The sequence below is a fragment of the Peromyscus maniculatus genome, chromosome 4 (assembly GCF_049852395.1).
Source record: "Peromyscus maniculatus bairdii isolate BWxNUB_F1_BW_parent chromosome 4, HU_Pman_BW_mat_3.1, whole genome shotgun sequence".
NCBI classification, from domain to species: Eukaryota; Metazoa; Chordata; class Mammalia; order Rodentia; family Cricetidae; genus Peromyscus; species Peromyscus maniculatus.
In genome coordinates this window covers 140,778,581-140,806,558 of record NC_134855.1, presented here as the reverse complement: position 1 = coordinate 140,806,558, position 27,978 = coordinate 140,778,581, and the positions used below count along the sequence as shown (strand labels likewise).

At 52.0% G+C, this 27,978-nt stretch overlaps 1 protein-coding gene across 1 annotated transcript in view; it reads right to left on the bottom strand.

The window, feature by feature from the left end:
* Positions 1-12,506: 12,506 nt before the first annotated feature.
* Prex1 (phosphatidylinositol-3,4,5-trisphosphate dependent Rac exchange factor 1) overlaps positions 12,507-27,978 on the bottom strand; it is a 152,781-nt gene continuing 137,309 nt past the window's right edge. The window contains exons 27-40 of the mRNA XM_076571139.1: positions 27,695-27,783; positions 27,300-27,382; positions 27,105-27,195; positions 24,737-24,865; positions 23,334-23,375; positions 22,229-22,449; positions 20,649-20,748; positions 19,653-19,796; positions 19,442-19,556; positions 18,125-18,191; positions 16,663-16,835; positions 15,632-15,734; positions 15,356-15,423; positions 12,507-14,039 (exon numbers count right to left, since the gene is read on the bottom strand). Coding sequence (XP_076427254.1) covers positions 13,997-14,039; positions 15,356-15,423; positions 15,632-15,734; positions 16,663-16,835; positions 18,125-18,191; positions 19,442-19,556; positions 19,653-19,796; positions 20,649-20,748; positions 22,229-22,449; positions 23,334-23,375; positions 24,737-24,865; positions 27,105-27,195; positions 27,300-27,382; positions 27,695-27,783 — 1,468 coding nt within the window. The 3' untranslated portion in view covers positions 12,507-13,996. The remainder of the gene's footprint in view (positions 14,040-15,355; positions 15,424-15,631; positions 15,735-16,662; positions 16,836-18,124; positions 18,192-19,441; positions 19,557-19,652; positions 19,797-20,648; positions 20,749-22,228; positions 22,450-23,333; positions 23,376-24,736; positions 24,866-27,104; positions 27,196-27,299; positions 27,383-27,694; positions 27,784-27,978) is intronic.

Genomic DNA, 27,978 nt, shown 5'->3' with positions numbered 1-27,978 from the left:
ATAAACGTACTGTAAGGTTAAGGGACAGCATATGATGCATTCCCTTTCGCTTTGTTTTTAATTTTTTTCATTGTAGTTTTTCGTATGTGTTGGTGTTTTGCCTGTATGTATGTCTGTGTGCCATGTGCATGCTTGGTGCTTGCTGAGACTAGGTAGTGGATCTCCTGAGACTATGTCTTATTTAGGGTTTATATTGCTGTGAAGAGACATCATGACCACGGTAACTCTTATAAAGGAATACATGTAATTGGGGCTGGCTTACAGTTCAGAGGTTTAGTCCATTATCATCGCATCAGGACATGGCAGCGTGCAGGCAAACGTGATGGAGAAGGAGCTGAGAGTTCTACATCTTGATTCGCCAGATTTGAGATTATAAGACCCCAAAGCCTGTCTCCACAGTGACACACTTCCTCCAACAAGGCCCCATCTCCTAATAGTGCCGCTCCCTATGGGCCAAGCATTCAAACACATGAGGCTATGGGGGCCATTCCTATTCAAACCACCACAGACTGAGAGTTATAGATAGTTGTGAGCTGCATGTTAATGTTGGGAATTGAACTCAGGTCCTCTGGAAGAATAGCCACTGCTCTTAGCCACTGAGCCATCTGTCCAGCCCATTTATTCATCCATTCATTTTATTTATGTGTATATGTGCCTTCTTGAGTAATGTGTGCAGAGGCCAGAAGAGGGCACCAGGTTCCCCAGAATTGGAGCCATAGGCAGTTGTGAGCTACTGTGTGGGTTCAGAAAACCAGTCCTGGGTCCTCCGCACAACAAGTGAGAGCTCTTCCTTGCCAAACCATCTTTCTAGTCCCTCCCTTTTATTTAAAATTGAAATAAAGCCTTTTCCTCAGTTAAGCCTCATTGGAATATGCCAGGGGCCATGTCAGAGGAGCAGCAGGCGGTAACTGAAGTTCAAGGTGTCAGCCCACCAGGAGGAAACTCTGATGGATCAATCTCGGACAGGCAAGGCCTGGAGACCACAGAATGTCTTTTGCTTCTGCTGAGCCTTTACATGTTTCCCCCTGCCATCTTCCTCTGGTATCTGGCGTGGCATGAATGGCTGTAGGGAGGTCCCCACTGCTTGTAACGTAGTGTGTTTATCTCATGGAAACATCCTGTTCTACTGGACACTTTTACCTGTGGATTGTTGTGAAGATGATTCCTCCCTAAGCTATATTGTCTAATTGATAATAATGATGTTAGCTTACACAGAGTTTTGATGAATAAAAATAAATACAAAAAATGTCACACAGTAAGGGCCTATGAGTTTTACCTAAGGAGCTGCATAGATCACCGTTTAGGTTAATGATTAAGGAAAACAATTGAGTCCCCAGGAGCCAGGCTGGCTCTAATTCTCTTAATGCTGAACAGTGGAGTCACAGGTTTCAGTGTGCATCATTAGCTGAAGCAAAGCCTTAAAATAACTTCAGGTTAGATCAGATGTTTTGATAATAGCTTTCAGATGAAAAACCCCAGAAAACAATCTAAAACTCACAAGGACACATAGCTGAGTTACAGATTCATTAGGTTAGGGTCAAAAATACACAGCAGCCCCATTGTTGCTAGCTGATGTACTTTCCTTGCTAGGTTTGGTTGGTGTTCAAAGGTGAAGATTAATTCCTTGTGCCCATTTTTTTTTTACCTCAGTCTCCTAATATAAGAAACTATTGTTGAGTGGGTATGCACCCCAAAGATTTAAAGTAGAGCTGGCTGATTCTTTTTCATATATAAAAGTTTAGGTTTGTGATTCCTTTAAGATCCTTTATAAGATTACCTTTCAAGATAAGTAATAAAGTAATTGGCCCTTTCTTTGTAACTACAAAACTGCAGTCTACCAGTAAAAGACCTGGCTGAGAAGAGTACTTTGCTTCCTCACATGGTTAATCTATAACAAGTTGCTTGGACATGAATGTATGTGGGTTCTTAGTATAATTTGTTTTTCACCTGTAATATGTAAAATGTTTAATTATGAAAGGGATTTGGAAAGCATGCTGTTTTTTACTGTTTGTTTTGTATTCATTGTAATTATTGACTTGCAAAACATAATGTAACCACATGGTAATTTTTATATTGCCTGAAAGATTTTGCTGGGGTATATAGCTGTAAGAAAAAGAATAAGGATGGCGTTTAATGAATGAAAACATCAAGAATGAGAGAAGGAAATCACCAGGAAAATAAAGAGTAGAGAATACAAAAGAAGAATAAAGAAAAGGTCTAAAGGAAACCATCAAGAGATTATGTGAGTGTATTTTTCCCTTACCCCCTCAGATAGAAAAATCTAATATGTGCCGACACCAAGGATTCCTTTTGGCCCCTGTGCTACTGGAGGGGTCCCCTAGGCATCATTAGCTGTCTTTGTCCTCATAGGCAATGTCTTGAGCTTGACAGGATGTGGCTAGCTAGAGGCCAGGTAAGGGGCTGATGCCCTAAACCACCACATTTGAACACACAACCCCTTAGATCAAGCAGACACTTAGTGTGGTGGTGTGACTAGGAATGACACTTAGTGTGGTGGTGTGACTAGGAATGACACTTAGTGTGGTGGTGTGACTAGGAATGACCCCCACAGGCTCATGTACCTGAATGCTTGCTCATCAGGGAACAGCTCTATTTGAAGGGATTAGAAGGATTAGGAGGTGTGGCCTTGTTGGAGGAAGTGTGTCACTGGGGGTGGGCTTTTGGGTGTCCAAAGCCCAACCCAGGTCCAATGTCTCTCTCTTCCTGCTTCCTGATGGTCCAGATGTAGAACTCTTGCTACTTCTCCAGCACCGTGTCTGCCTGTGTGCTGCCATGCTCCCTGCCATGATGACAATGGACTAAACCTCTGAAACTGCAAGCAAGATCTCAATTAAGTGCTTTCCTTTATAACAGTGGTTCTCAACCTTCCTAATACTTCGACCCTTTAATAAAGTTCCTCATGTTGTGCTGACCCCCCAATCATAAAATTGTTTTTGTTGCTACTTCATGACTGTCATTTTGCTACTGTTATGAATCACAATGTAAATATCTGTGCTTTCCAACGGTCTTAGGCGACATCTGTGCAAGGGCTGGTCAGTCCCAAAGGTGTCACAACCCATAGGTTGAGAACCACCACTTTATAAGAATTGCCATGGTCCTAGCGTCTCCTCACAGCAATAGAAAAGACCAAGAAACTTAGGAATGGCGGCCTGATGGTGGATTGGAAGCAGGCAGCCATTGCTTTAGAGGGCTCTTCTAGAGCCGTCCACCTATGTTGACACTGGCCACATGATGCCCTCCCTCTGTCTCTTCTACGCTGTACTCGAAGGTAAGCCTGTCACCTCCACCAGCAGATTTCTGCTGTAAACTAATGCAGTTCTGGAAATTAACAGTCAGCAGCTGTGAGTAAGGGGGTTCCAACCATCCAGTCCAGGCCTGATTGCAAATTCAGCCTTGCCCTGCTGGCCTCCCCCTGGAGGCAGCTTCTTCCCCAACAGCCACTATGACTCAGTGGCAGCACAGATACCTGTCAGAGGGCCGTGTGGGCCATGCAGTGGACATCAGAACTAACCCAGTAGCTACACTCACCCTTCAGCTCCAGCTCAACCCCAAAGCAGCCCTGTATGCAGCAGAGAGCCACAGCTGAGAGCTCAGGCTTCCCGGCCCCAGGACACGAATCCTGGTGGACTCAAGCCAGAGACTCTCCACCCCGTCTGACCCTACCACGTCCCAGAGAAATGTACTTAACAAGTCTCCACTGCCCTGAATTGAAAGCCTTAAATAATTAACCTATAGCGTGGCGCACCCACTTAAAAGCTCATTAGGGCGCCCTAAGTGGATCATGAGAAGGAAATAAAAGGGCGATCATTTGCCATGAAATACATCATCTTTCAATATGCAAATGAGCAGTAACCAACATGGGGCCCTGAGGCCCTGGTGACCCTGGGAGTAAGTTCCAAAAGAAGAGACGTCAGAAAGTTAGGCATGACTAGACACGGAAGGAAAATGGAGGTAGCCTTTGGGTAAGATAGCACACGCAGGGCTAGAAAGATGGCTCAGAGGATAAAGGGCCCACTGCCAAGCCAGACGTGAGTTCAGCCCTGGGACCCTCACAGTGGAGGGAAAGCACCAATTCCTCCAAGTTGTCCTCTGAGCTCCACATGGCAGGCACACACACACACACACACACACACACACACACACACACACACACACACTTCCAACTCATCTCCAAGAGCTGGCCAATTCTACTTTCTCTGCAAGCCACCGGAAAGGCACCTGTGTGGTTCTGGATGAGGAGCAATAGAGGAAAGCAGGGGGGCTCTGAGAGGTGTCCTGACTTGCATACAGTGGCTGTGGGAGAAGAACAATGTGTCTGGAGCAGGGGAACGATCCCACCGGGGCCTGCACACATCTATGGATCTGAGAACCAGCTGACCTGGACCAGCAGCCAGCTCTCCCAGATGAGCCGCAAGCACGTCTGTGTGTGAAGTCCGTTGTCCTTATGACTTAGCTACTCCTTCTGGAATTCTCTTTAGCTCTAATCCAAGAATATCCCCTCCATGACAGGTAGGCCCCGTGCTCATTTCCATAATCCCCACAGTTTCCTGGGTCAAGACCTGGCATTTACAGAGTAACAGACCTGGGCCCATTACAGGGCTGTGTGTGTGATGTGTAGCAGTCCCAACCACAGAGGTGACCTGCCCAGTGGCAGACTCAGGGGAGGTGGCTGAGCAGATGTCACCTCCCCTCTGCTGCCCCAGGAGTGTTAAGAGGATCTCTTGGTTCTTGTCTTCTTTAAGGAAAGAATTCAGTCAAGAGATGTAGACAGTTGGAGCAGAGTTTATGTATTAAAGCAAACATTCCAAAGAGAGACTTGGGGGGGGGGCTGCCCCAAGTTCAGGGTTACAGAGTCTAAGAATGGTTTCATGAATATTTATGAAGTGGGAGGCATATTCATGGAGTAAGGTGACCCTTGGATATCCATTTTAGGGTATTCTTCCCACGATCCTCTGAAAAAGCCCACAGGGAGGTGTCGAACCCACAACCAGAGTAATAGTATAATGACGTCAGATCTTTGAGGGACATAGGCCCTTCTGCCCATACATACTACACACAGGTGGGCCAAGGTCCTGCAGATTCAGCTTCTCATATAGCAACAATCTAACAGCAGCTTCGTGGATGTTCAACCACAAAGAGGGGGGCATGGCTGACTCCTTGCCAACCCAGGATCAAGCACTCCCTTCCCTGTCCTGTATTTCCATGCCTCCCCAGGGGCCCCTGTGCCCTAACTACCCCCGCCACCCTCATCATCACCCTACAGTCTCATTATTGGGGTGATGTCCCTGGATTTAAACATTGTGTCTCTAGACATTCCTCATTAAGACCTGCATATCTTGTCTGGGAAGAAGTAATACATATTCATCAGAATAAATAAATTCCCCATCAGCTCTCAGATGAGGGAAGCTTTGAGAAGGAAGGGATGCAGGGTAGGCAAGTTTGAGCTGAGTCTAATCATAGGGCCAGAGTGAGCTTTCTGTGTGTGTGTGTGTGTGTGTGTGTGTGTGTGTGTGTGTGTGTGTGTGTGTGTTGTGTACATCTGTTTGTATGGGGGGTATGCGCATTTGTATGTTGAGTGTAGTAAATGCATGTGTTTATGAGTACTTGTTAGATGTCTATGCACACGTACATGCAGGTGCATGTGTGTCTGAGCATGTGGAAGCCAGAAATCAATGTCAAGTATCCATCTTTATCAGTTTCCACCTTAGTTTTTGAGACAGGCTTGGTGTTTGAACCTGGAGCTCACCAGTTCAGTCAGACTGGCTGGCCAGTGAGCCGAGGGGACCCACCAGTCTCCGCCCACTCCAGCACCTGTGGGTTTTTTTTTTTTTTTTTTTTTTTACAACGATACTGGGGATCCACACGGGGTCCTTGTGATTGCGTGGCCAGGGGGGCCATCTCCTCGCCCACAGAGCGAGCAGTTGTTCCGACATCCATCCCCTCAGTGGATACTGGTTGTCCTGCGGGCCAATCACTGCTTTGTCCTGGCCCTGTGGAGCTGACCTTTGCTCTAGTTTCCTTTCTGTTTCTGTGATCAAACCTGACCACCAGCATCTTAGGGGCGAGAGGGTTAACGTTAGCTCACAGTCCCAGGGGATCCTCTCCATGGCTGTGCGGACCTCAGAATGGCAGGAGCTTGAGACCACACCCACAGAACACATCACACCTCTGACGGCCAGGGGATACTGAGGCGCTGGAGTGAGCCATGCAAGCTTGTAAATGCAGCGCTGACAGGAATATGCAGACACCCAGGATGCGGCCATGCATGTACACACACACACACACACACACACACACACACACACACATACACACACAAGTTCACCACACACTTGCACATGTGTCCCCATTGAGGCCATTGTTCACTAACTGCTGTGATGTGCACAGAGCCCCTCTCTTCCTGCAGCAGACAGAATCTTCTGGAGCTCCTCTCAGAATCCACCTCCTCTCTCGGTTGGCCAACTCCTTGCCTTCTCTGCAGCCAGCCAAGAGCAAGGGTGAAATTTGAACCCAGGACCTTCTACTTCATGTCAGGCTCAAACTCAAGTCATCACATCCAGCCTGAGGGTGCCACATGGGGAGGGCAGCATCTCACTTCCCGTGACTGTGGTCCTGAGTGCCCATGCTGAGGAGAGGTGATGCCCACTGGTCCTGGTTCCATGTGGCCCAGCACATTCCAGCTCCTGTGTCCTCAGCCTGGCCTCCTTCATGTTCCTTCATACTTTGGCCTAAGTATAGCAGACCATACGCGAAGCAGACTCACTAATCCATCTCCAATGGTATCAGCGGCCTCACTGTGCTTCCCTGGGGGTTCTGGGTAGAGAGCAGATAATCAGTTCTACTTATGAATACCTGGAAGACTTCCCCAGGGCCAAGCCTGCATGGTGGGCCTCCCACTCCCACTTCAGCTAACCCCGAACGATCCCTGCAGCGACAGGATGGACCTCCAGCCATGATGTAGGACTGTCGGTCACTGCATCCCCATGACATTCACAAACTGTGCCTGTCACATGATTCATCCACCTCCTTCAGCCTGCACCGGCCCCACAAGGAAAGCACTGCAGGGGAAACTGAGGCACACAGAAGTCAAGCAGCTGGGCCGGGCGGTGGTGGCACATGCCTTTAATCCCAGTACTCGAGAGGCAGAGGCAGGCGGATCTCTGTGAGTTCAAGGTCAGCCTGGACTACCAAGTGAGTTCCAGGAAAGGCGCAAAGCTACACAGAGAAACCCTGTCTCAAAAAAACGAAGAAGAAGAAGAAGAAGAAGAAGAAGAAGAAGAAGAAGAAGAAGAAGAAGAAGAAGAAGAAGAAGAAGAAGAAGAAGAAGAAGAAGTAGTCAAGCAGCTGACCCAGGCTTGGGAAGTCCAGGGCAGAGCTCATGGGCTTCAGGCGGAGGCCAGCCCTCTGCCACCCCTCCCTGACCTGCTGATCACCTGGGGTCGTTTCCTGAGCCTGCCTGGTTCTCATTTCCTGAGTGGCGCCAGGGCAAAGCCTCACTGGGGCATGTCAGCCACTCTGGGTCTCCACAGCCGGGATCCGCTTGTCTTCATGTTTAAATACACAGCATCCTGGGTCACCTTGTACCATCCACTCCGCTCTGGCCGGCAGAGCTGGGACAGGATCAAGGCTCTGGACCCAGACGCCAGGCGCTTAGTTCTTGACTCTGAGGTTTCTTAACCATGGAGGCCTGGGCCGAGTACTGTCACTGTCCCCATCTTCCTTCCTCTAGGGCAACTATGAGCATTTGCTGAGGGGATATGTCCCACCCATGGACACCATGCCCAGCACATAGTAGGTGTTCAACTAATGCTCACACCCTGTGTCTCCCAGGCCCCAGCAGGACCTGGATCTACCTCATCTATTTACTGGGAATAGAGGGTCGTCCCCTTGGGCCCTTCAACTCATCCTTCTGGGCCTCAGCTATGGGGGACAGAAGAGCTGGAGCAGAGGGTGTGTGGTGAGGGCAGGACCCTCCGTGGAGGAAGAGCTGGAGATAGGAGGGCCAGGCCTTGGGGAGTGCCCTGCCAGCCCTGCTATGTCCTGAGGGCCCTGGGAGAAGCAGAGAAAGACAAATTCTTGGTGGGGACAGAGAAGCATGGCCACATAGCCTCAGTGACCCTCGCTGACAAGGGAATATGAGACAGATTTACAGAGAGGAGCCTCCGGATTCTTGGGACTGTCTGCGGAGACTGCAAAGGCCCTGAACTGAGGGCAGAGTGGGGTGGGACATGGGATTACGGGGGAGAGTGTGCAGGGCATTGTGGGTAGATTTCTAAATTTCCGAGTCAGTGAACTCTCTAGGAGTTTCTGAGCATGTGAAGGTCGTGATAATGTAGTCACTGGCTCCACATAGGGGAACGGTGGGGCTGGAAGAACATGAGGATTCTGGAATGTTCCAGGCAAGCCATGATGGTGACTGGCTGGGGGGTTGGCAGCAGAGGTGGGAAGGAGTGGCCAGGTTATGGTCAGAGCAGGAGGGAAGGGGGCCTGGGAGAGAAAACAGGCTCCTCAGAAGCCTCCAGAGAGCAAAGAACCTTCCAGAATTTCCCCAGCATAGCATTTTATTGGTCAAAGCAGTTCAATCTCCACTGGTCACTGACGAAGGGGCAGGACTCTGTGACTGGCTTCTGTCTCTGGGTGAGACCACTGCAGGACTCTGGGGGTCCCAGAGAAACTGAACTGCGGATGTGCAGACGGGCAGGATGGCTCTTTATATCCAGGCCACTATGGAAGGCACCATCCATTCTGGGGGATGACCTCCCTCCCCTCACAGAGCCACCCAAAGGCAGTCTCTTAGTTGATCCCAGATCCAATCAAGTTGATCCTAAGATTAAAAATCACTCACCATGGGAGGTGTACAAGGCAGAGATCAAAACAACAAAGCCCCCCCCCCTTTGTGATTTTTTTGAGACAGGATTTCTCTGTGTAGCCCTGGCTTTCCCAGAACATGCTTTATAGACCAGGCTGGCCTTAAACTCAAAGAGATTGGCCTGCCTCTGCCTCCTGAGTGCTGGGATTAAAGACTACCACACTGGGCAGAAAAAAAAAAAAAAGCCACTTTCTTTTGCAAAGTGACCCACTCAATCCCTTCTTCCATTTTCCCCTCTGCTGGTTCTGGTTCAAGGATTAAAGCCAGCTTCTGCCATGGCGTATCTGGAAGAGAGTCCATGAAACCCAGTGGTTTGAGTGCCTCCATTTGTCATATGTAATGCCCCTGCCTCGGATGACTTGGAGCTGCACCAGGTACTTATCAACGTGCCACTCAAGCTCATGTGACCATCTGTCCCTTGAGACAGCTGAGCCCATTTTTTTTCCTCTGTAGGGTGGGGCCTTGCAGGGGTGTAAGTGTCCTGCAAGCCACTGAGCAGCATGCCTGACACACAGTGTCTGCGCATGATTCCGAATGTCACGACTGGTCCTTCCAATTAGTTGGGGACAGTTGGGCTGACTAGAGAGTGACAGTTTCTCTGAGAGACTGGCTGGGTCTTCCCTCACACATGGAGGGCAGTGCAGAGAGACAGGGACCTACTGAATCACATGCCATGTGGGGGATCTCTACCTTCAAGTCACTCCTGAACACCCCTCCCCCCTTTTCCCCAATGCCTGCCTCTAATACTGGAGCAGCCAGGGGACCCTGACTCAAGACAGCCTGGCCCACACCGCCACCTAGTGGCCACAGTTCTAAGTGAGTCCAGCAGGAGCGGGGATTGGGGAAGACAGTAAATGTGTCACATCCCTCACAAGGACCGCTATCGTTGACAGAGATCCTTATGTTCTCATAGACAGAGACGGAAGACAGACAGAGGGCAAAGGAGAGAAGAGAACGGAAAACAGAACCGTGCCCAAAGACCCGCCACAGGACAAAGAAAACCAGAAAAGGTGGGTAGAGTGTGTGTGTGTGTGTGTGTGTGTGTGTGTGTGTGTGTGTGTGTGTGTGTATGTGTGTGTTTGTGTACAGGAACAAAAATAATGACAAAAAAAGAGACCCAAAGAGAAAAAATGTAGAGGAACCAGTGAAAAATGCTTCTATGGAGTTCAGCCAGGCAGCAGGTCTCCTTGTCCAAACAATATCAGCCGCACCTTCAGGCTGGCGCTGTCCCCAACACAGGCACCCAGGGCCAGCTTCTGTGTCTGAAGTCCCTAGGAGGGATCCACTAGGCAACTGTAAGCCCAGGGCAGTCCACGCTCCTTGGTGCCCCCTGCTGGACAGGCTGGGCTCTACATGCCTTCAGAAAGTTACTTCTCGGCCAGGCTGTCCTGAGGGCAGTATGGCAACTATATTGTTTAAAAATGGAAACCGAGCCTCTGAGAGAGGTGATGACATCCCTCCCAGCAAGCACAGGGGCTGCCAGGTCAGGAGGACAGGCAAGAGTGTTGACCTCTAAGGTCATAAGACAGGCCCTCCCAGCCTGCTGACAGCCCCACAAGACAGAAACGCGGGCAGCTGCACCCAGCCACGTCAGGTGTGTGATTTACGGTCCCGGCTCTTCCCATCAGATACAGGAATGGATGTGACTGGCTCAAAGTCACAGACACTCTGCCTCTGGTCTCCCTGTCTCACTTCTGGGGACCTTCTGTCTGCAGATCCCAGGGCCGGATTCCAGTGTACACCTCAGACTCCCTGGCAACTCCAACTGCACACAAGTGACAACTGAGTGATTGTCCTGAAATCCAGGTGCCGGCTTCAAGTGATCCAGAAGATGCTATCGCATGGCCTGAAACCCTCACAGAAGCCCTTAGAGAGTTAAACACTATGGGGTCATTTGAAACTGGACCTGAGAAACAAGGTCACCTCTCAGCAGGACCCAGTGGCCTTCCGAGTAGACCAGGGACAGGGCTCTTGAATGAGAAATGGACAGGGGGAACAGTTTCCAATGTGTGGGAAGTGAGGGAAGAAGTCGGGGTAGAGAAGAGGAGGAAGGAAGGAAGGAAGGAAGGAAGGAAGGAAGGAAGGAAGGAAGGAAGGAAGGAAGGAAGGAAGGAAGGAAGGAAAAACAGAGGAAGGGGGAGGGGAGGAGGGGGCATTCAGGGCTGGCCAAGGCCTGCAGGTCAACTTCAGTCCAAGGAGTGACTGGCTTGGCTGGGCCTACAATCCTGGTAACTCATGGAGACTCCCTCAGCCTAAGCAGATGAAATACCCACAAGCAGTGTGGGACCCACCTAGGCCGGGCCTGTGTGCAGCAGGGATGTTCTGGTTGGCTTATGTGGACTCTGCTGTTATTGGCATGTTTGTGGCCAGCTTGGATTCCAACTGCCTCACTGCATTTTTTTTTTTTAAGATTTATTTGTATGAGTGTCTTGCCTGCAATGTACATCTGTGTACCACATGTGTGCCTGGTGTCCAGAGGCCAAAAGAGGGTGTCAGATCCCCTAGAACTGGAGTTACAGATGGTTGTAAGCTGTCACGTGGGTGCTCTGGAAGAGCAGTCAGTGCTCATATTGCTAAGCATCATATCCTTCTGGGGTCTTTGATGTAGTTGAAGACTAGATAGTTATAATTTTATAAAAGATAAATTAGATATGAAACTTTAGACACAAATATAGGATAGATGATAGAATATTTTCTTTAAACTTGCCAAATACAAATAGACTAGATATTATGACTGTAATTCTTGCTTAGTAACTGTTCTATTATATGTAATTTTACTATGTTCAAGTTAAAACCTTCCTTTTTGATTAGACAGAAAAGGGGAAGTGCTGTGGGATGTCTTTCTGTATGCTGTGAATATGTGTTGCTCTGACTGGATAATAAATAAAGTTGCATTGGCCTATGGCAGGGCAGAATGGAGCCAGGCGGGAAAATCTAAGGGAGATAGTGAGAGGAGAAAGAAGAGTGTGGGGAGACGCCAGCCTGCCGCCACCGAAGGAGCAACAAGAGGCCAGCAGACCAGTAATGCCACAGCCACCTGGCAACATATAGATGACTAGAAATGGGTTAAGTTATAAGAGCTAGATAGCAAGAAGCCTGACCCATAGGCCATATAATTTACAATTAATATTAGGCCTCTGAGTGATTATTTTATAAGCGGCTATGGGACTGCCAGGCCAGGTAGGGATACAGGAACTTCCATCTACACTAAGCCGTCTCTCCAGGCCATAAGTGAGGACCTTAACACTTTTGTTCAGATCCAATGTCTCAGACACTGGGACAGACAAAAGGTTCGTTGATACTCTGTGGACTTGCTCTGACCCATGGAAAACACCCAGGACAGGGAAGGAAACATCTAGAAAAATAACAATTACATTTCTCTACTGTCAACAATGAATTCAAGAGCTCAGAACCCAAAGGAAGGCTGGAATGCAATATAAAACCTGTTATTTGTTGCACAGCAGCTGCTGTCTTCATTCCTTAGGAGGGAAGTGACGCACAGTGGTTTGCGTTGTTGGCTCAAGGCCGCGGACTTCCAGAACCCAATTGTCTTAGGTTAGTTGTCTGAGCTGGAACCCATCCCACGCCACTCACCACCAAACAAGCAGACCACACCTTATTTGTATTATATATTGACTTTTAATAATAATAAAAAAATCTATCATGAATTTAACGAAAAGAATCTGTACATTTAAAATAAGCCAGGCATGATGCCCTGGCCCTCGGGGCCCTTCCTCATCCCCCTCAGCAGGGTTAACGTGGGGCCTCGATTCTCTGGACGAACGAAACGCATCAACAAAGCTGACTCTGTATCAGGAGAAAGGTGGCTCCTGGGGACCGAGGAGACCATACTCCCCAACCCAGGCTTACAGCCAGCCAGAGGCGACAAGATCCTCTCCCTCCTCCATGCTAGCGTTTCTCTCTAGACGTCCAGAAGTTGGGGAGCAGACAGCTGAGGGGTCCCCATGTGCAGCCCCCCCATCCAGAAGGTAGACATCAGGTCCCTATCTCTGGTTCTCCAGGAAGTCCCAAATGCCCTGCTCTGAGGGCACAGCCCAGCCCTAAGCCAGCGCTCGGTCTGGCCACCTCTCAAACCCTGCTCAAGTCATCCAACTACGAAGCCCAACACGGGCCAGATGCTGGGGTGGCCAGATGCCGGGGTGGCCAGATGCCGGGGTGCTGAGGCGGGGGAAGGAGGCAGCGGACCCTGGGAGCCACATCTCACGACTTTAAGATTTTAAAATGGAAATAACAACATCTTAAACTTTTTCAATAATTTAGTTTCTTTTGTTTGTTTGTTTGTTTTAGTAGAACTGAATAAAGTTGCTGATACTACTTTACATTGGTCCCATTAAGCAATATACTTTTTTCTGAAATTTAAAGTGTCAAAGACATAATCATAAAACTTAGGGGAAGGAGAAACTCTTGACAACACTAACAACAATGATAAGAAAAAAAATACAAAACATAAACCACAGAGTTGTTGCGCCATATAAATTAACATCAGAGCCAATCTGGTGCCCAGAGCTGGCAGCTCAAATCCCAATGGTGGTGGAAGCCAGCAAGGCTCTCAAGTGTCCCCGAGGTGATGGCTGCTCAGCCCAGTGTCCTCTCCTGGCAGAGGCTAGGCTGTCCCAAGTCTGCTGAGCCGGTTAGTAAGGGGGAGGGGGCATGTCCAGAAGCTTCAGCCAGGACAGGAAACAGGCACCGTCTCCAGGAATGTGGACCTGGGAGGAGCCCCAGGTTCAAAGTGCAGCTTTGCCATCTGAGGAGCTGGGTCTGTAAGCCTCCAGCTACCGGACCCTGTGACCTTTCCCTACGAAGGGGACTTGGGTGAGTGTAAGCGTCCAGGCCCCAGCTACATTCATGAGCTCGGGGCCCCAGCAGCCCTCAGGCTTTAGGCAGAAGTATGGAGAGTCTGCCAGCCCAGGGGCGATCCGCCAGTCCGGGGAGGGTATCTGCACGGAGGCTGGTCCTGGACGGTGACAGCAGGGTCAGCTGGTCTCGACACAGCTGTGGCAGAAGCCTCAGGTCACCTGTGGCCCCTCCGTGTCCTCTCACATCGCAGCTGCAGAGGCAGTGGCCGAGCAGGGGGCATGTCGGTGTTCAGAGGTCTCCATCCACTGGAGGCTGGCAGAGGCGGTAGAGGCTGGCAGGTGGAGGCAGAGAGCATGAGGGCCGGCCGAGTGGCCGCCACATGGGGCTACTTACCCTTTATCTATTGGGACAAGTAATTCACACCCAGAAAAATACAGAGAGTGATAGATAAGTACTCAAGCTGCCCTTGTCACCGTGTGCCTGTCTCAAAGTCAGATGCTGTCCCTCTTGAACAGTGATTCTCAACCGTGGGTCGCGACCCCTTTGGGAGTTGCATATCAGATATTTACATTGCGATTCAGAACAGTAACAAAATTATAGTTATGAAGTAGCAATGAAAATAATTTTATGGTTGGGGTCACCACAGCATGAAGTATGTTATTGCAACATTAGGAAGGTTGAGAACTATTTTAGAGGCCAGGCAAGGTGTTCCAAAATGTATTTGGATGCTTATAGAGTACAGACACGGGACAATAGCTCTAAGTTTCTGCCCATCTCACAGATTTGGGGCCTGTCTGCCTGTCTCCATGATGGCTCCTTGGTTTTGGAAGGGTTGCAGAAGAGGAACCCTGAGGTATGCCTTCACTGAAGGTGTGCTGGGCTTCAAGGAGAGGCAGCCGTGGACAGGGATGATTACAGGGGCAAGGAGGCCAGAGAGGAGGTCACTATGGTGACCTGGACAATGACACAGTGGTGAAGAGTTAAATGTCTAGGCCTACGTTGTCTAGGGTCAGCAGTTCCAGCTCTTGCTGTGTGGCCTCCAGCAAGACACTGAACATCTCTGGGCCTCTGTGTGCTCGCCTGCTGATGGGAATCGGATTCACAAAGAGGGTGGGCGGCACCATTCCTGAACAGGCCAGGTGCCATAAAAGCATGAAGATGAGCTGGGAGCAAGAAAACATGGCAGGCAAAAGGACATGAACGGGCCTCAGGGGAGACAGCAGTACACCAAGACCCTGAGGAGGAACTCCCTGGGGTTCTGTGGGGCACTCTCACTAAGAGACACTGCCTGAGCCACGATTTCAAAACAAGGAGTTACTCAGAACTCCTGGGCAGCAGAGCTGGCAGCAGAGCTGGCAGGGACCAAAGAGCCTCGACCCCTGGGGGGCCGCAGGAGCTGCAGATGACAGTAGTCTGTGGCCACAGGACCGGCAGAGTCACATGAGGGGTGGGGAGGGAGCCCAACAGTCGCTCAGAGGCTGGGTAGCAGGTTAGACCATGGTTGTGGCCTTCCGAGTTACCACAGTGAGAAGCGGCCCAATGGAACAGTGGGGCTCTGTCTGGGGTGAGACCTGGAGCCTTATGCCAAGCAGGCCTTGGCCTTCCTGGGAAGAGGATGGGGGCTGGAGAGGGTGGGTGTCCACTCACCGTGGTGCGCCTTGAGGCATTGGGTCCTTGATTCGAAGGTTTTTGGCCAAAATCTCCACTCGGGGACCCTAGAAGGAAAACTGCTGTCAGGCCTGGGCCCTGTGGAGCTCAGGGCACAGGGGGAAGCAGGGAGCCGGGGTGGGGGGGGATAAATGTGAACAGCTGAGACCGAGCAAGGTATCTGGGGCTGAAGAGAACCAGTCCCAAGATGAACCACATGCCACAGGGCTGAGCTCAGGATCCTTGGCCGCAGAGCCCACTGGGGGGTGGCCTTACCTGCTTGCGCATGATGTCTGTGGCCTGCATGACACACTTGGGCAGCAGCCCGTGACTCCGCGCCAGGATGGCTGCCTGTTCCAGGGACACACTCAGGGTGCTCCTGCAGTGGGGGAAGGAAGAGGTAAGATAATGACCACTTCCTGTCCACTACTTCCTGTCCATCACTTCCTGTCCACCACTTCCGGCCCACCACTGAGTCCCTTCCTCCCACTATATCCCCAAGTGCACACTGCCTCTCAGGGAGGTTCCTGGATCCTTCCATTCAGCCCCCCTGGTAGCCATCACCTCTCATCCCCTCAATGCATGCTACCCACACCCCCTAAGGCAGTACCAAAAACCAGGGGCTTCCTGGAGCTTTCTACAAGAGCCCCAGGTAGAGGCTGCTATGAACACTTGACTGAGGGATGGCCCTTGGAGGCTTTCTTAGGGGGTCAGAGAGGAGACAGAGGTGTGTGCCTTATGTCTGCTCCTGAGACCTTTTGGATTCTCAATCTACTCCTCTTTCCAGTCTCCCTGTGCCCTGTACCTCGGTTTCCCTAATTCCAACACATCAGGCTTCCCCTGAGACAGTGTGCCATGCCCTGCACCGTGAGACACTCAGCAGATTCTCTGGCCTCCACCTGCTGTTTATCCCCCTCCATCCCTCCCCACAGCCAAAAGGACCACAAATGTCTCCAGACATGGCTGGTATCCTCAGAAGAGCAAAATCGCGCCAGTTGAGAATTCCTGGATAGCTTCACACTGGCTTCATAGTTACAAGGAGCCAGCAGCTCCCCTGGACAACGGCAAAATGACCCCACTCATGGTGAGTATCTCCCTTCTGAGTGGGCTAGAATCAGAACATGCACAACCCTCCCGGGCTCACTGACCTCAGCCACTACATTTCACCAACAGGTAAGCCGAGGCCCAGAATACGGGCACTGAAGCACCCAGATTTGAACCCACCCTCCCATCTCTGTGTGTGAGCCTCCAAGTACCCAGAGCCTACCCAGCCCCCCATGTCCCATCTGGCACTGGCTCGGGCTCACCGCTGCATGCCGGTGCCACACATGGTGATCTGGCACGCCCCCAGGCGGTAGCAGAGCTCCGAGGAGATGGGGATGAGACCGGCGCCTAGGCTCCCAGCAGCCCCAGCTTTGGGGTGCACGAAGGACTTCATGAGACGATAGAGTTCATCCAGGGCATTGATGGGACGTATCAGCTGCAAGAGATGTCACCGGTGTCCAGGAAGTCCGCAGCCCCAAGACTTTCACTGGCCTTCCCTGTTATCCTTGTAATCCAGCTGTTACACAGCTGTCTCCCCCATGCTGCTTTTGGAGCTCAAGAACCATCTGTAGCTCCCACTGCCCTGAAGTTGATGTTTAGCGTTTACTGTTTCAATTCTGACTTTCCAAGATGGCTCTTCCCCTGCCAAGTGCAGCCCCACCTAAGCCTAAGTGGGTAAACCTCTTTTATGCTCCCTAAACCTGTCACACTAGCTCAAGTGGCCTCTCCAGAGGGCAAGCCGTTCCTTATGCCCAGCCTTCCTCAACCATGTGCATTAGGATGTCTGGTCTGGAGCCAACAGACTACAAAATCCCCACACTCCTTGGAGCTCACAGCTTGAGCCCCAAGACCAGTTCCTCACAATCTGTTCCAAGTTCAAGGCCTGCCTGGGCCTGGGGAACCAGGCCAGAGAGATGCATTGTGGGTGAGAGGCAAAAACCACTCAGGCCTACCATGATGCAATGGAACTGACCCTCGGCTAGATCTCGGACCATTCCTATCCTCTACTGGCTTTTCTACACGGAAGCCTCTATTTTATTATTTATTTATTGTTGTCCTTAGACGGAGGACCGACAAGGTGCTAAACTCAAGAACAGACACGACACTTGCTCTTTCCCAAAAGGCCAAGAAGTGACAAAGCCTCCCGTTTTAATGGAGAATTTTTGATTTCTAAATACCTGGCAACAACCTGAAGCAAAAGGAATACTGTGTGAATTCACACTTGGCCTGACAGTCAACACGCTGATCCTTAGGGGTCTCAGCTCAAGAACTATGACAGAGTGCTCATGAGAGAGCCCCCAAGCAAGAGGCCAGCAAGAGCATGTCACCCAAGGAAGTCCAAGACAGGGGTTCCCAACCTTCCTAAGGCTGCAGCGACCCTTTAATTCAGTTCCTCATGCTGTGCTGACCCCAACCATAAAATTATTTTCATTGCTATTTCATAACTGTAATTTTGCTACTATTAGGAATCAGAATGTAAATATCTTTAGGTTTTTAGGTGACCCCTGTGAAAGGATCATTTGACCCCAAAGGGGTTGTGACCCACAGGTTGAGAACCTCTGTCCTGGGAGATGGACACAAGCTGGCAGGTGCTGTGGGGTTTTTTTTTTTTTTTTTTGGTGGGAGCGGCTTCTGAGTCTGATTCTGTTCAGGGATGACTCAGCCTGGAGGGACCCTGCCCCGAGTGTCCGCACCCTGCCCAAGCTTTTAGGAACAGCAGCACACCTGGTCGATCTTCACAGCTGTGGTGCCGGCGTCTGTGGGGAGGTTGGACCGTTCCAGGTAGAATGCCCTGAAGGAGACAGACGAGGCCAAGGATAACATGTGGGCGCACACGCACACTCTGGCCATGCCCCAGGCCGGGGCCCCAACCCTACGGCTACAGCTCTGCGTCCTCCCCGGCTCTCAGAAGGAAGTCACCGAGTGACTGTGGGCTGTATGTACCAACTGTCACCTCCAGCTGGAAATAAGAAAGAGTCTCTGGCTTCAATGCCACCTCTACCTGACTGCCCTGGTCAACATCCTCATCCCCATCCCTGCTTTCTCCTTTCTGAACATCTTCAATTGGCACAAAACTGCTCTGGGTTTACAAGCTTGTGTTTTTTCTCTCCCTCCAAATGCTTCTAGGTGGGCCAACCAGAAAGCACTAGCCCTTTTAACCAGAGTCCTTGTCACCTGCCATACACAGCAAAAAAAAAGCCACAAAGGATTTAGGAAGATATTGTCTTGGCTGTGTGCGAATAAAACTTTATTTATACACAAGGGATGGGCTGGATTTGGCAGCCCAGCCTTGACAGAACACGTGTTCACAAAGAACTGGACTGATTTCCGAGTGCCAGAGCAGTGCAGGCCCCACAGAAAGTCTCCATGAACACTCTGAGCAAAGGATGGCTAATCAGACGGGCACAGGACAGACAGATGGCAGCAACAATTAAGGTGTAAATTGTGCCTGGGTCTTACTGCCTAGCGAATGCACGGAAGCTTCGTTTTCCAATTTGCAAATGGTCATAGGGGACCTGGGAAGAGAGTTCCCTGCCTCTTGATATTGCAGAGAGGGCTATGAGACAGAGCTCAAGAAGGGCCATGGTTGGGAGTCTGGTATGGGGTCTGGTGAAGGTGAGATTGTGGGTGTGCTGGAGTGCAGTTGTGGGAGTGGCTGTGGGCGGCTGGAGTCAGATCTTAGCTGCTTTCCTGGAAAAAGTTCTGTCTCCTGCCCTCTCTACTTCTCTCTGGAAGTTTTCCTCAGAGTAGGTCCCAGTGCTAGGAGCCCAAGGATCCCATTAGCAACCCTTCCTGCACAGGGAGGAATAGGCCAGAGACTAGGCTCATCTGGCTGTGTGACCTGGGGCAGGATGCATGGGCCTCAGCATGCTCAGTTGTACAATGGGTTAGCAGCAGCCTCTGTGCAGGCTGTTGTACCAGAGGGAGTTGGGCTTTGCAGGATGTGTCCTTATCCCACAGGCTCCCTCCCCAGGCCTCACCCCCTCCCCCGGCCTCCCCCCCCTTCCCCCCACCGCCACCCCACCGGCCTCCAGCAGCTACCTGAGCTTTCTGTAGTACTGCTGCACCTTCTCCAGGGACTGTGCGTTGATCTCCTGCTGCAGTTCTTCCGCAGCCTGACTGCCGGGGGGCGGCGGCCCTTCCACATTCTCTAGAGCTATGAGGGAAGGCGAGGGAGGGTAGGTGCTGGGCCCTAGGGTGCTCAGTGGCCTTGCCCGCCTCCCCCACCAGGTCCTCCAGCCTGGCCGCTCACCTTTTGTGAAGAGCACAGTGTGCAGCCTGAGGCTAGCCCCGCCCTCCAAGCGAGAGGGCAACCTGGAGAAGTGGAAGCCATCGAGGTAGAAGACGACCTTCAGCGCCTGCCTGCTGCCCTCGATGTGATAGAAGACGTTGGTGTCTGTGGAGGGTGAGGCAAAGCAGGCTGGCTCACTAGAGGCCCGAGGAGAGCCTGGGCAGAGCTGCACCAGAGCAGCATAGACCGCCTTCCTCAGGGGCCAGAGTGGCACTCGAGAGGGCTAACCTTATACCTCCAGCGCTCTTGACTCATAGGGGTAGCCTTAGACCCTCCTGTCTTCCCAGCCTCAGGGTGGCATGTTGGAACTTCTATGTTTCCACAGAATGACATCTGAGGCCTCCTTACCCCAACATCCCAGAGAGGCAGCCTCAACCTCCCCCACCATGCTTAGCTTTGAACAGCCCCACATGGCCTCCAGACCAGCCTATGATGGCCACCCCCTTCGCCTGTTTCCACAGTCCCTGGTTCCCCACTGATTTCCTCTTGGCCCTGACACTGACTCTGTCCCTGAGGAGAGCTGGCTGCAGTGTCTTGAGCCTCCCCAACACTGTCCTGTGACTCCCTTGCCTGGCAGCTCAGAGCTCCTCTACCTGGCAAAAGCTGTTCAAAAATGGGTCCTGTAGCTCATCAGCAGCCATAAGGAAGATATGGCTGACAAAATGTGACTCAGAGCCTGTACCTATTCTATGCAGGCATCACTAATCAATCACCACTTCTCCCTGAGACCAGCCTCCAAGTCAACTAAAGACTCCCCAAGGTATTTTGTTGTAGAAAAAAGAAGCAGCTAACACACCCCTCCTTTTCCATGTGCTCCCCAAAGGCTGACTCTGAGACACACGTGAGGTTTGAAGCAGTGGAACCTGGTCAACTTGAGCTGCTAGGCCAGCAGCAGGGGAGAGCCAGGGCGGCTCTGAGCAGCCTGACTCTCAGGGCAGGAAGGGAGAGCTCACTCACTGGCCACAGACGTCTCATCCAGCTGCTTAAAGGAGAAGGTGACATTGTCCAGCTCTGAGAGAGTCACCCAGATGTCCTCCAGCATGGTCCGTTCCTCCTTCTGCAGGGAGAGGATATGGTGAGGACTCAGATGCCACCTGTCCTGGATCTCCATGGAGATGTCATGCTTCTCATCTATGAGGCTAGCTGGGCTGTGGATGTCCTGAGTGTGACTGCGTGTGACATCCATCCCACCGCCTGTCTTGTGCCCCATCTGGGTCAGAACTCATCTCTGCTCTGATTCTCTGTGTGGCCCCAGTAAAGCCACACCAAGCACCATCCAAAACCCAGCCAACTCCATGAACATCTGCACTTCCTTTCTTGACCTCCCAGACCTGCTCTGCCCACCTTCCTCAAGGCTTTCCGTATCCTGGTCCCCTAACTCCACCTACAGTATGACCAGGCCTGACAGGCCAGCCTGCCTCCCTCCAGCCTCCTGGCCAACACCCTCTTCCGGTCACTTCTCAGCAGGCCACACCAGAAGGATTCCTTCTCCATCCAGCTCCCTCTCCCACCCCCAGAGTCACACACACCCCCAGAAGCTTCTGAGCTGCTTTTACCTGCAGACCACCCAACCAACCTTGCTTTCCCAGCCCCCTGCCTGCTCCCTCTGGCCACACAGGCCCCTGCTCAGGGCCTTTCCACATGCTGTTCCTTCCGAGTGTTCTTCCTCAGAGCATCATTCTGGCTGGCAGAGGCCATAGCTCAAAAGCTGCCTCCCCAGAAAGTCTGGCTTTGACCATTCCCTCCAGGGAAACTCCCAAGGCCTTTTCTCTGCTTGATGTCTTCCCCCGTCCTCTCAGTCTACTGCTAGGAAGTGAGCTCAGCGCTGATGACATCATCAAATGAGCTGGGTCTCCTGTTCCATCCTGAGAGGAGTTTAGTGAGGGCTGGGATGGGGTCGGGGAGCTTTCTGGGCAGATCTGGAGACCAGAGGCAGTGCTCATCAGTGGCCAGCAGGGGGCGATCCGAGGCTGCACTGCCCATGGCCAGCTGTGGCAGCCTCTGGAGCCACTTGGGGGTACTGAAGCTGCTGTGGGGTGCTAACCAGCACCCCTGCCCACTACACCTGTACGAGATGCAAGTAACATTCGCCCCTCTGGTCTCCTCAACTGTCACAAGGCGCCTGCTCGTGGCTCAGAGCCACAGGTTTGTGCTATTTCTTTTTCTTGTCTGTCCGCCTCTCTTCCTCAGGACACCACAGAGCAGTGGTTCTCACCCTTCCAAATGCAGCTCTTCGTGTGGTGGTGACCCCCTAATCATAAAATTACGTTCGTGGCTACTTCATAACTGAAATTTTGCTACTGTTATGAATCGAAATGTAAATACTTTTGGAGACAGAAGTTTGTCAGGGGGTCGCAGCCCACAGGTTGAGAACCACTGCCACAGAGCACAGGGACTATTGTTCACCCACAAACCCCCAACTCTAACAGGAACCGCTCAGCAAATCACTACCACCAGAGCCCCGGGATAAACAGGAGCTGAGAGCGCCTGCAATAGCGTACCTCCCGCGCTGCCTGCTACGCACCCCGGCCACTTACCGCGGTGCCTGGTGCCAGCAGAGACTGCCAGTGCAGCAGGACACCGGTGGCCGCCACCTGCTCCAGCCACTTGCGACTGGCATCTCGGCTGCTCTCCTCATACTCGCCATTGTTGTTGTATCGGTAGTCGAGGGCGGCCAGGAGCTGCTCTGAGAAGGTGCACACAGCGGCCACCAGAGCCTGACAGAAGACCGCGTCCCGGCGCAGCTGCAGCTCTGTGTCTGCGAGAGATGCAGGAGCCTCGGGGTGAATGGTCCTGTGCCAGCAGCACCTCCAACCTCAACCCCGACACTCAGGACCTGCCACACCCACAAGCGGCCAGTGGAGAATTCTGAATGCACAATTCAGATACCAAAAGCCAGTTTCCCCAAAATAAACTCTTCAAAAGCAGACAGATCCACTCCGAATCTCACTATGCCACTGCCCAATTATCTACTCCCTGAAGAAACACACGTGTGGTCCTTCCCAAGGCCATGTCCAAACCCTGCCCCATCTGTCCTGCCACGAGCCACGGGCCCTCTCAGCCTCGGCCACATGAACACAGCAGTGCTAAGCTGCACATTCAAGACCAGTCCTACGAATGCTCTCCCCGTGCGTCACCTCCCAGGCCCTGCCCTCAACTGGCATGACAGATGTATGGAGATATGGGCAATACCAAGCAGTTGGTCACTTGGGTGAGAAAAGGCATATATGGGACACGGACACACACACACACACACACACACACACACACACACACACACACACACACACACGCCCGTGCCTCCTGCAGCCCCATCCTCCACTCTTCCAGGGCGAGGCTCTTCTGACTAAGGACCTACCTTTCTCACCCTCCGTCTTTTGCTCCGTGTCCCTGTCAACACCCATCAGGCCTAGTATGGAGCACTGAACAGGGCTCCTGCTCCCAGGACCTGAGACTAGTCTCCTGCCTGGTCCCAGAGGAAGAGGTGAGGTTCAAGTGGTTCTCGGTAAGGCTGGGAGCAAAGGCTGCCTCCCAGGGCAGGTGCGGGGCTCCAGTGAGACACTGTTGGCCAGCAGGGGGGGACATTTCTAGCCTGTGGCACCCACGGCGACTCCCAGGGGCCCCGTCAGAGCCCATTCTTACCTGTGCACTTCAGCAGAGCCAGGAGCAGCTGGTTCTTTCCATCTGGAAGGAGGAAGGAGAGGGGAGGAGGCTGAGCAGGGACAGCAGAGGTGGTGGCAGATCAAGGCCTGCGGTGCAGGGGCTCTGGGCCCTCACAGATGCCGTGGGGCTCGAGCTGTGCTCGGGAATAACGATGCATGCTGGGTAAGTCCCAGAGCCCCTGGACATCAGAGATGGAGCCCCCACTGCAGGCCCTATCTGTCCCTGCGTCCCCATCACAGAGGTAAAGCCAACAGTGTTGTCTCTTGAGTCAGAGATCCTGCCCTCCAATGTGTCCACATGTTGCAGAGGCACAGGAACACATGTGGTCTCACCGGCAGACAGCCAAGTGCACAGCTGCATGCGCTTGTGCATACACCCAGGTGCAGCCCTGCCCTGCATGGAGAAGGCTCACTTCTGCCTGAAAGGGGTCAAGTACCCGGCCACTATCCTTCAGATTCTCTAGGGTCCAAAAATCCTCCAAGAAAATCTGAATGGCCTCTAGACCTAGCCACTGCGATCCTCTTCCCTAGTGAGATGCAGGGGATCTGCTCTGGCAGGGTGTGGGGACAGCATGAGCAGGAATAAGCCACTCAGTGAGGACATGGCTGTGTCAGGTGGTGTCCCATGTACCTGACTGATGTAACTGACTCATTTGTCCTCACAGCATCATGTGACAGAGGAAGGGAGTGAGCCTGCAGCATTCACTAAGGAAAATGAAGGCCCAGAGAAGTCAAGGAAGGCACAGAAGTCACACAGCCAAATGGCTAAGAAATGATTCCTTGCTGGTAGCCAGATCCCAGACTCATACTTCTGTTTAGAAACCAGAACAGATTGGCTTGAGACAGCCATGCCTTTGCGGTTCCTTTGTCCTGTTCCAGTTGCCCCGACCTGGGTCCTTCTAGCCTGGGAGTCCCTGACCCAGGTGCCCAAAGGCTCAAATAGAGATATCTCAAATTGAGATATGTGGGGTTGACATGAGTATAAGTACCTAATGTCCTCACTCCAGCATGGCCACAGAGCAGCTGGCTGCTAAGGTGTCAGGAAATGTCATTTTCCTGTATCACTGACAACTCAGACCAGTGAGCTCTAGTCCGTGACCTCGATGACAAATAAGGACCCAGATGGAATCCAGCTTTGGAAGTTGAGAAGGAATGAGTCCCCCAGGCCAGCCCCTGACTGCAAGAAGCCTCAGTACGAGTGGCCCCATTTCCAGGGCTCCTCCAGCCACACAGACAGGAAATTCACTAGAAATGGCTCTGCTGCTCTGTCCCTCCCTAGACGTGAAGACAGGGCCACATGGATAGGCCCATTTCCAGACGACAACACAGTCTGCATCAGAATCAAAGGCCACCAACGTGTGTGACATCCTCCCCACCCCTGACCTTCCACATATCGCTGGATGTTGTCCACCAGGGTCTTGATGGAGCTGGGCAGGTTCCAAGGGTCCTCCTGGATGCTGATCTGGATCAAGTTCCGCCCACGGACCGTGCACTCTTCTTTTTGCTTGAATTCTGGGACAACAAAGTGACATGAAGGTGTGAGGTCAGGAGAGGGATGGAGGCAGCTCTGAAGAATGGCGGCACAAAGGCCTGTGTCCCATCACCAGATTACAAAACTCACTACCATAGATCAAGGAAACCGACAGGACTCATGGTCTTAGCTGGTTGTGGAGGGCAAAATTACAGTAAGCATCCCAAACTGCATCTGCGACAGACACTGTTCATCGGTCTCGGCACTCCCTCTTTCTAGTCCCCCCACAGCTACAACCAACCCAGTACAGACATTACAAATCGATCACAGCTGGTTCTCCTAGAACTGGAAGCTGTAGCGATAGGCTTTTCAGGTATTACCTCCTCACAGCCACAACCAAGCTGGCAGATGAGTGGTAACCAAGTAGCCTTTCCCTACACAGAAGTAGCAGTCCAGGCATGGAGCAGGCAAGATGAGAATTATCTAAGGTCAGGCAGGCAGGCTGTGAAGCCACTGAATCTGCCTTGAGCAGAGCCAGTCAAGGGTCAGGCAGGCACTCGGCCTGTTCAGGTTTCTGAGACACCTGTGGCTGTCCCCTCCTTGCCACCTCTGACTTCAGAGGCCCATCACTAGGGAAATGCTCCTGAGACACAGGAGGGGCCGTCCAAGGCTCCCCATTCTTTGCCTCTCCTGCCCTATGGTGGCCGCCTGAGTCCGGTCTCCCATACACAGCAGGTAACCCCAGAGGTCAAGAAAGCACTGACTCCTCTCAGAGTCACGGTGTACAGAGCAGGCTGGAATAAGCTGGAATCAATTACTGGTGCCTAGTCGAAGGAATGGACAAGTGGATAGGTGGGTGGCGAAGTAGATGTGAGTTTGTGGGTAGATGCTGAATGTGGGTAGATGGGTGGATGGATTGCAGATGGATAGGTGGATGTGGGTGGTAGACAATGAGTAGGCAGGAGGATATAGGTAGGTGGGTGAAGAGTGTATACAAATGCATGGATAGAGGGTGGATGATGATGGAGAATGGATTTTCACAGAGGGTAGGTGAATGTATATAGATGGATGGAAAGTAGACGAGTGGGTGGGCAGATGTATGTATGTATGTATGTATGTATGGTTAGTAGATGAATGTGTACAGTTAAATGGATAAGTGGATGTGGGTGGTTGTGTGGGTAGGTAGATGGATGGATGGATGACATGTGAATCTGTATAGGTAGATGGACAGATGGATAAGTGGTAGGTAGATGGATGAAGAGTGGTATGGATGGATGGTATGTGAATGTGTACAGGCAGATGCATAAGTGGATGTGGGTTGGATGTGTGGGTAGGCAGAAGATAGAAGGTGAATGATAGTGGGTGGGTGGGTGGGTGGATGGATGGATGGATGGATGGATGGATGGATGGATGGATGGATGGTCGGTGGGTGGTGGGTGGGTGGATGGATGGATGAATGTGTACAAGCAGATAGACAGGTGAATGTGTGGGTAGGCAGGTGGATGGAGGGTGGATGATGAAGGAAAGATGGATGGATGGAGGGCAGATCGGTAGGTGGATATGGGTGAATGTGTGGGTAAGTAGACGGACAGAAGGTGGATGATGGCGGGTGGACGGAGGGGTTGGATGGTGAGTGGGGAGATGTGTTAGATGGATGGAGGGTGAACAGCAGGGAGGGAAGTGGCCACACGGCTTGACCTGGAATGCTCCTCTCCCCCTCTCTCCATCCTCTGGGGAAGGACTCAGTCTGATGCCAGGGAGGCCCTTGGCGCTTCTTTCCCTCGGGAATCCCTCCCAAGTAAGCCTGAGCAGGCATCAGGACGGATGTGTGCAGAGAACATTTTTGGTACTGTTTTCACCAGATTTGTGCCTTTGGTTTACTGCTAACTAGTGGTAAATTGGTTTTTCAACTATATGGAGCTTAATATGGTACTTGTGAAACTAAATTTCTAGTAGGGAGTTTAGTTTTAAAACGTTACGTCAGTAATAAAAGGGACCACAAATAAAAACAATTAACACTGTGATGTGCACAGATTCTGTGAGCAAGGCTAGGTGAGGACCGCATGGGGACTGAGGTCCATGCTCCAGGCTGTCCCCCCGGTCCTCACCCCACAGGCCCAGGAAAAATGAAAAAAATTCTCGGCTCAGTCTGAACAAACACAGGAGTGACCTGGCTCTGGCCTGCAGACTGGAACCGACAGGACCAAGACCCTCCCAGAGGTATCACACAGATGCGGGACAGAGCCCAGCACGTGGCCATGTCCTGGGATGTCCCCTCACCTTGCCAGCTGTGCTCCATGGGGAAATGCCTGGTCTCTTCAAACGCCCTGCTCATCACAGGGCCCTTGAGCAGAGCATGGATGGAATCCACCTAGGGACAAGAAGCTCCTGTGAGTATAGTAGAGGCCTGCCACCCACAGTGTGCCCCCTCGCCCCAGGGTGATGACAGTGATCCAAGTGGGACAAAGGTCCTACCTGGTTGAAGAGATGCTCCAGGCAGCCATGAAGTTTGTCCTGCTTGTCAGATGGGATGCGCATGTCACAGGGCAACTCATCCCCTGGTGCAAAGGAAGGACCACAGCCATCAGCTCGGCTGTCCCTCCCACCTTCCCAACTGTTTTCCTGATGAGTTACCATGGCCACAGAGCCGCAGACCCACAGCGAATGTGAATCTGACAAGCCCAGGCCCAAGCCAAGCCCCTGGACAGAGGCTTCACCCCTGTGAGCCTCAGTTTTCTGAGAAACGTGTCCCATTCCATGACGCTGATGCAGCCGAACAGCCCCGGGTGCCCAGAGCAGCCTCTCCACCACATACTCCCCAGCCAAGTCCCTTTATCCAAGGCCAGGCTCCCATGGCGCTGCCTGCTCACCCGATCCCATCTCATCACTGCCCAGGTAGGAGCTGTTGCTTCTCACGCTGGTGTACGACAGGACAGAGTCACGATTGCTGTTACATTCACTGCAATGGGACAAGACACACCCTGAGTCACCCTCAGCCCAGCCCCTGGAACCCATCTACTGGGGTGCAGACAAAACCCCTCGCCTTGGACGGATGCCTGGCTAGAGGCAGCATGAGACCGGTCCAGCTTGGCTGGCCTCCCAGGTCTGAGGTAGGGAGACTCATTCGGGCCCCAACTCAGAAACACAGATGGGG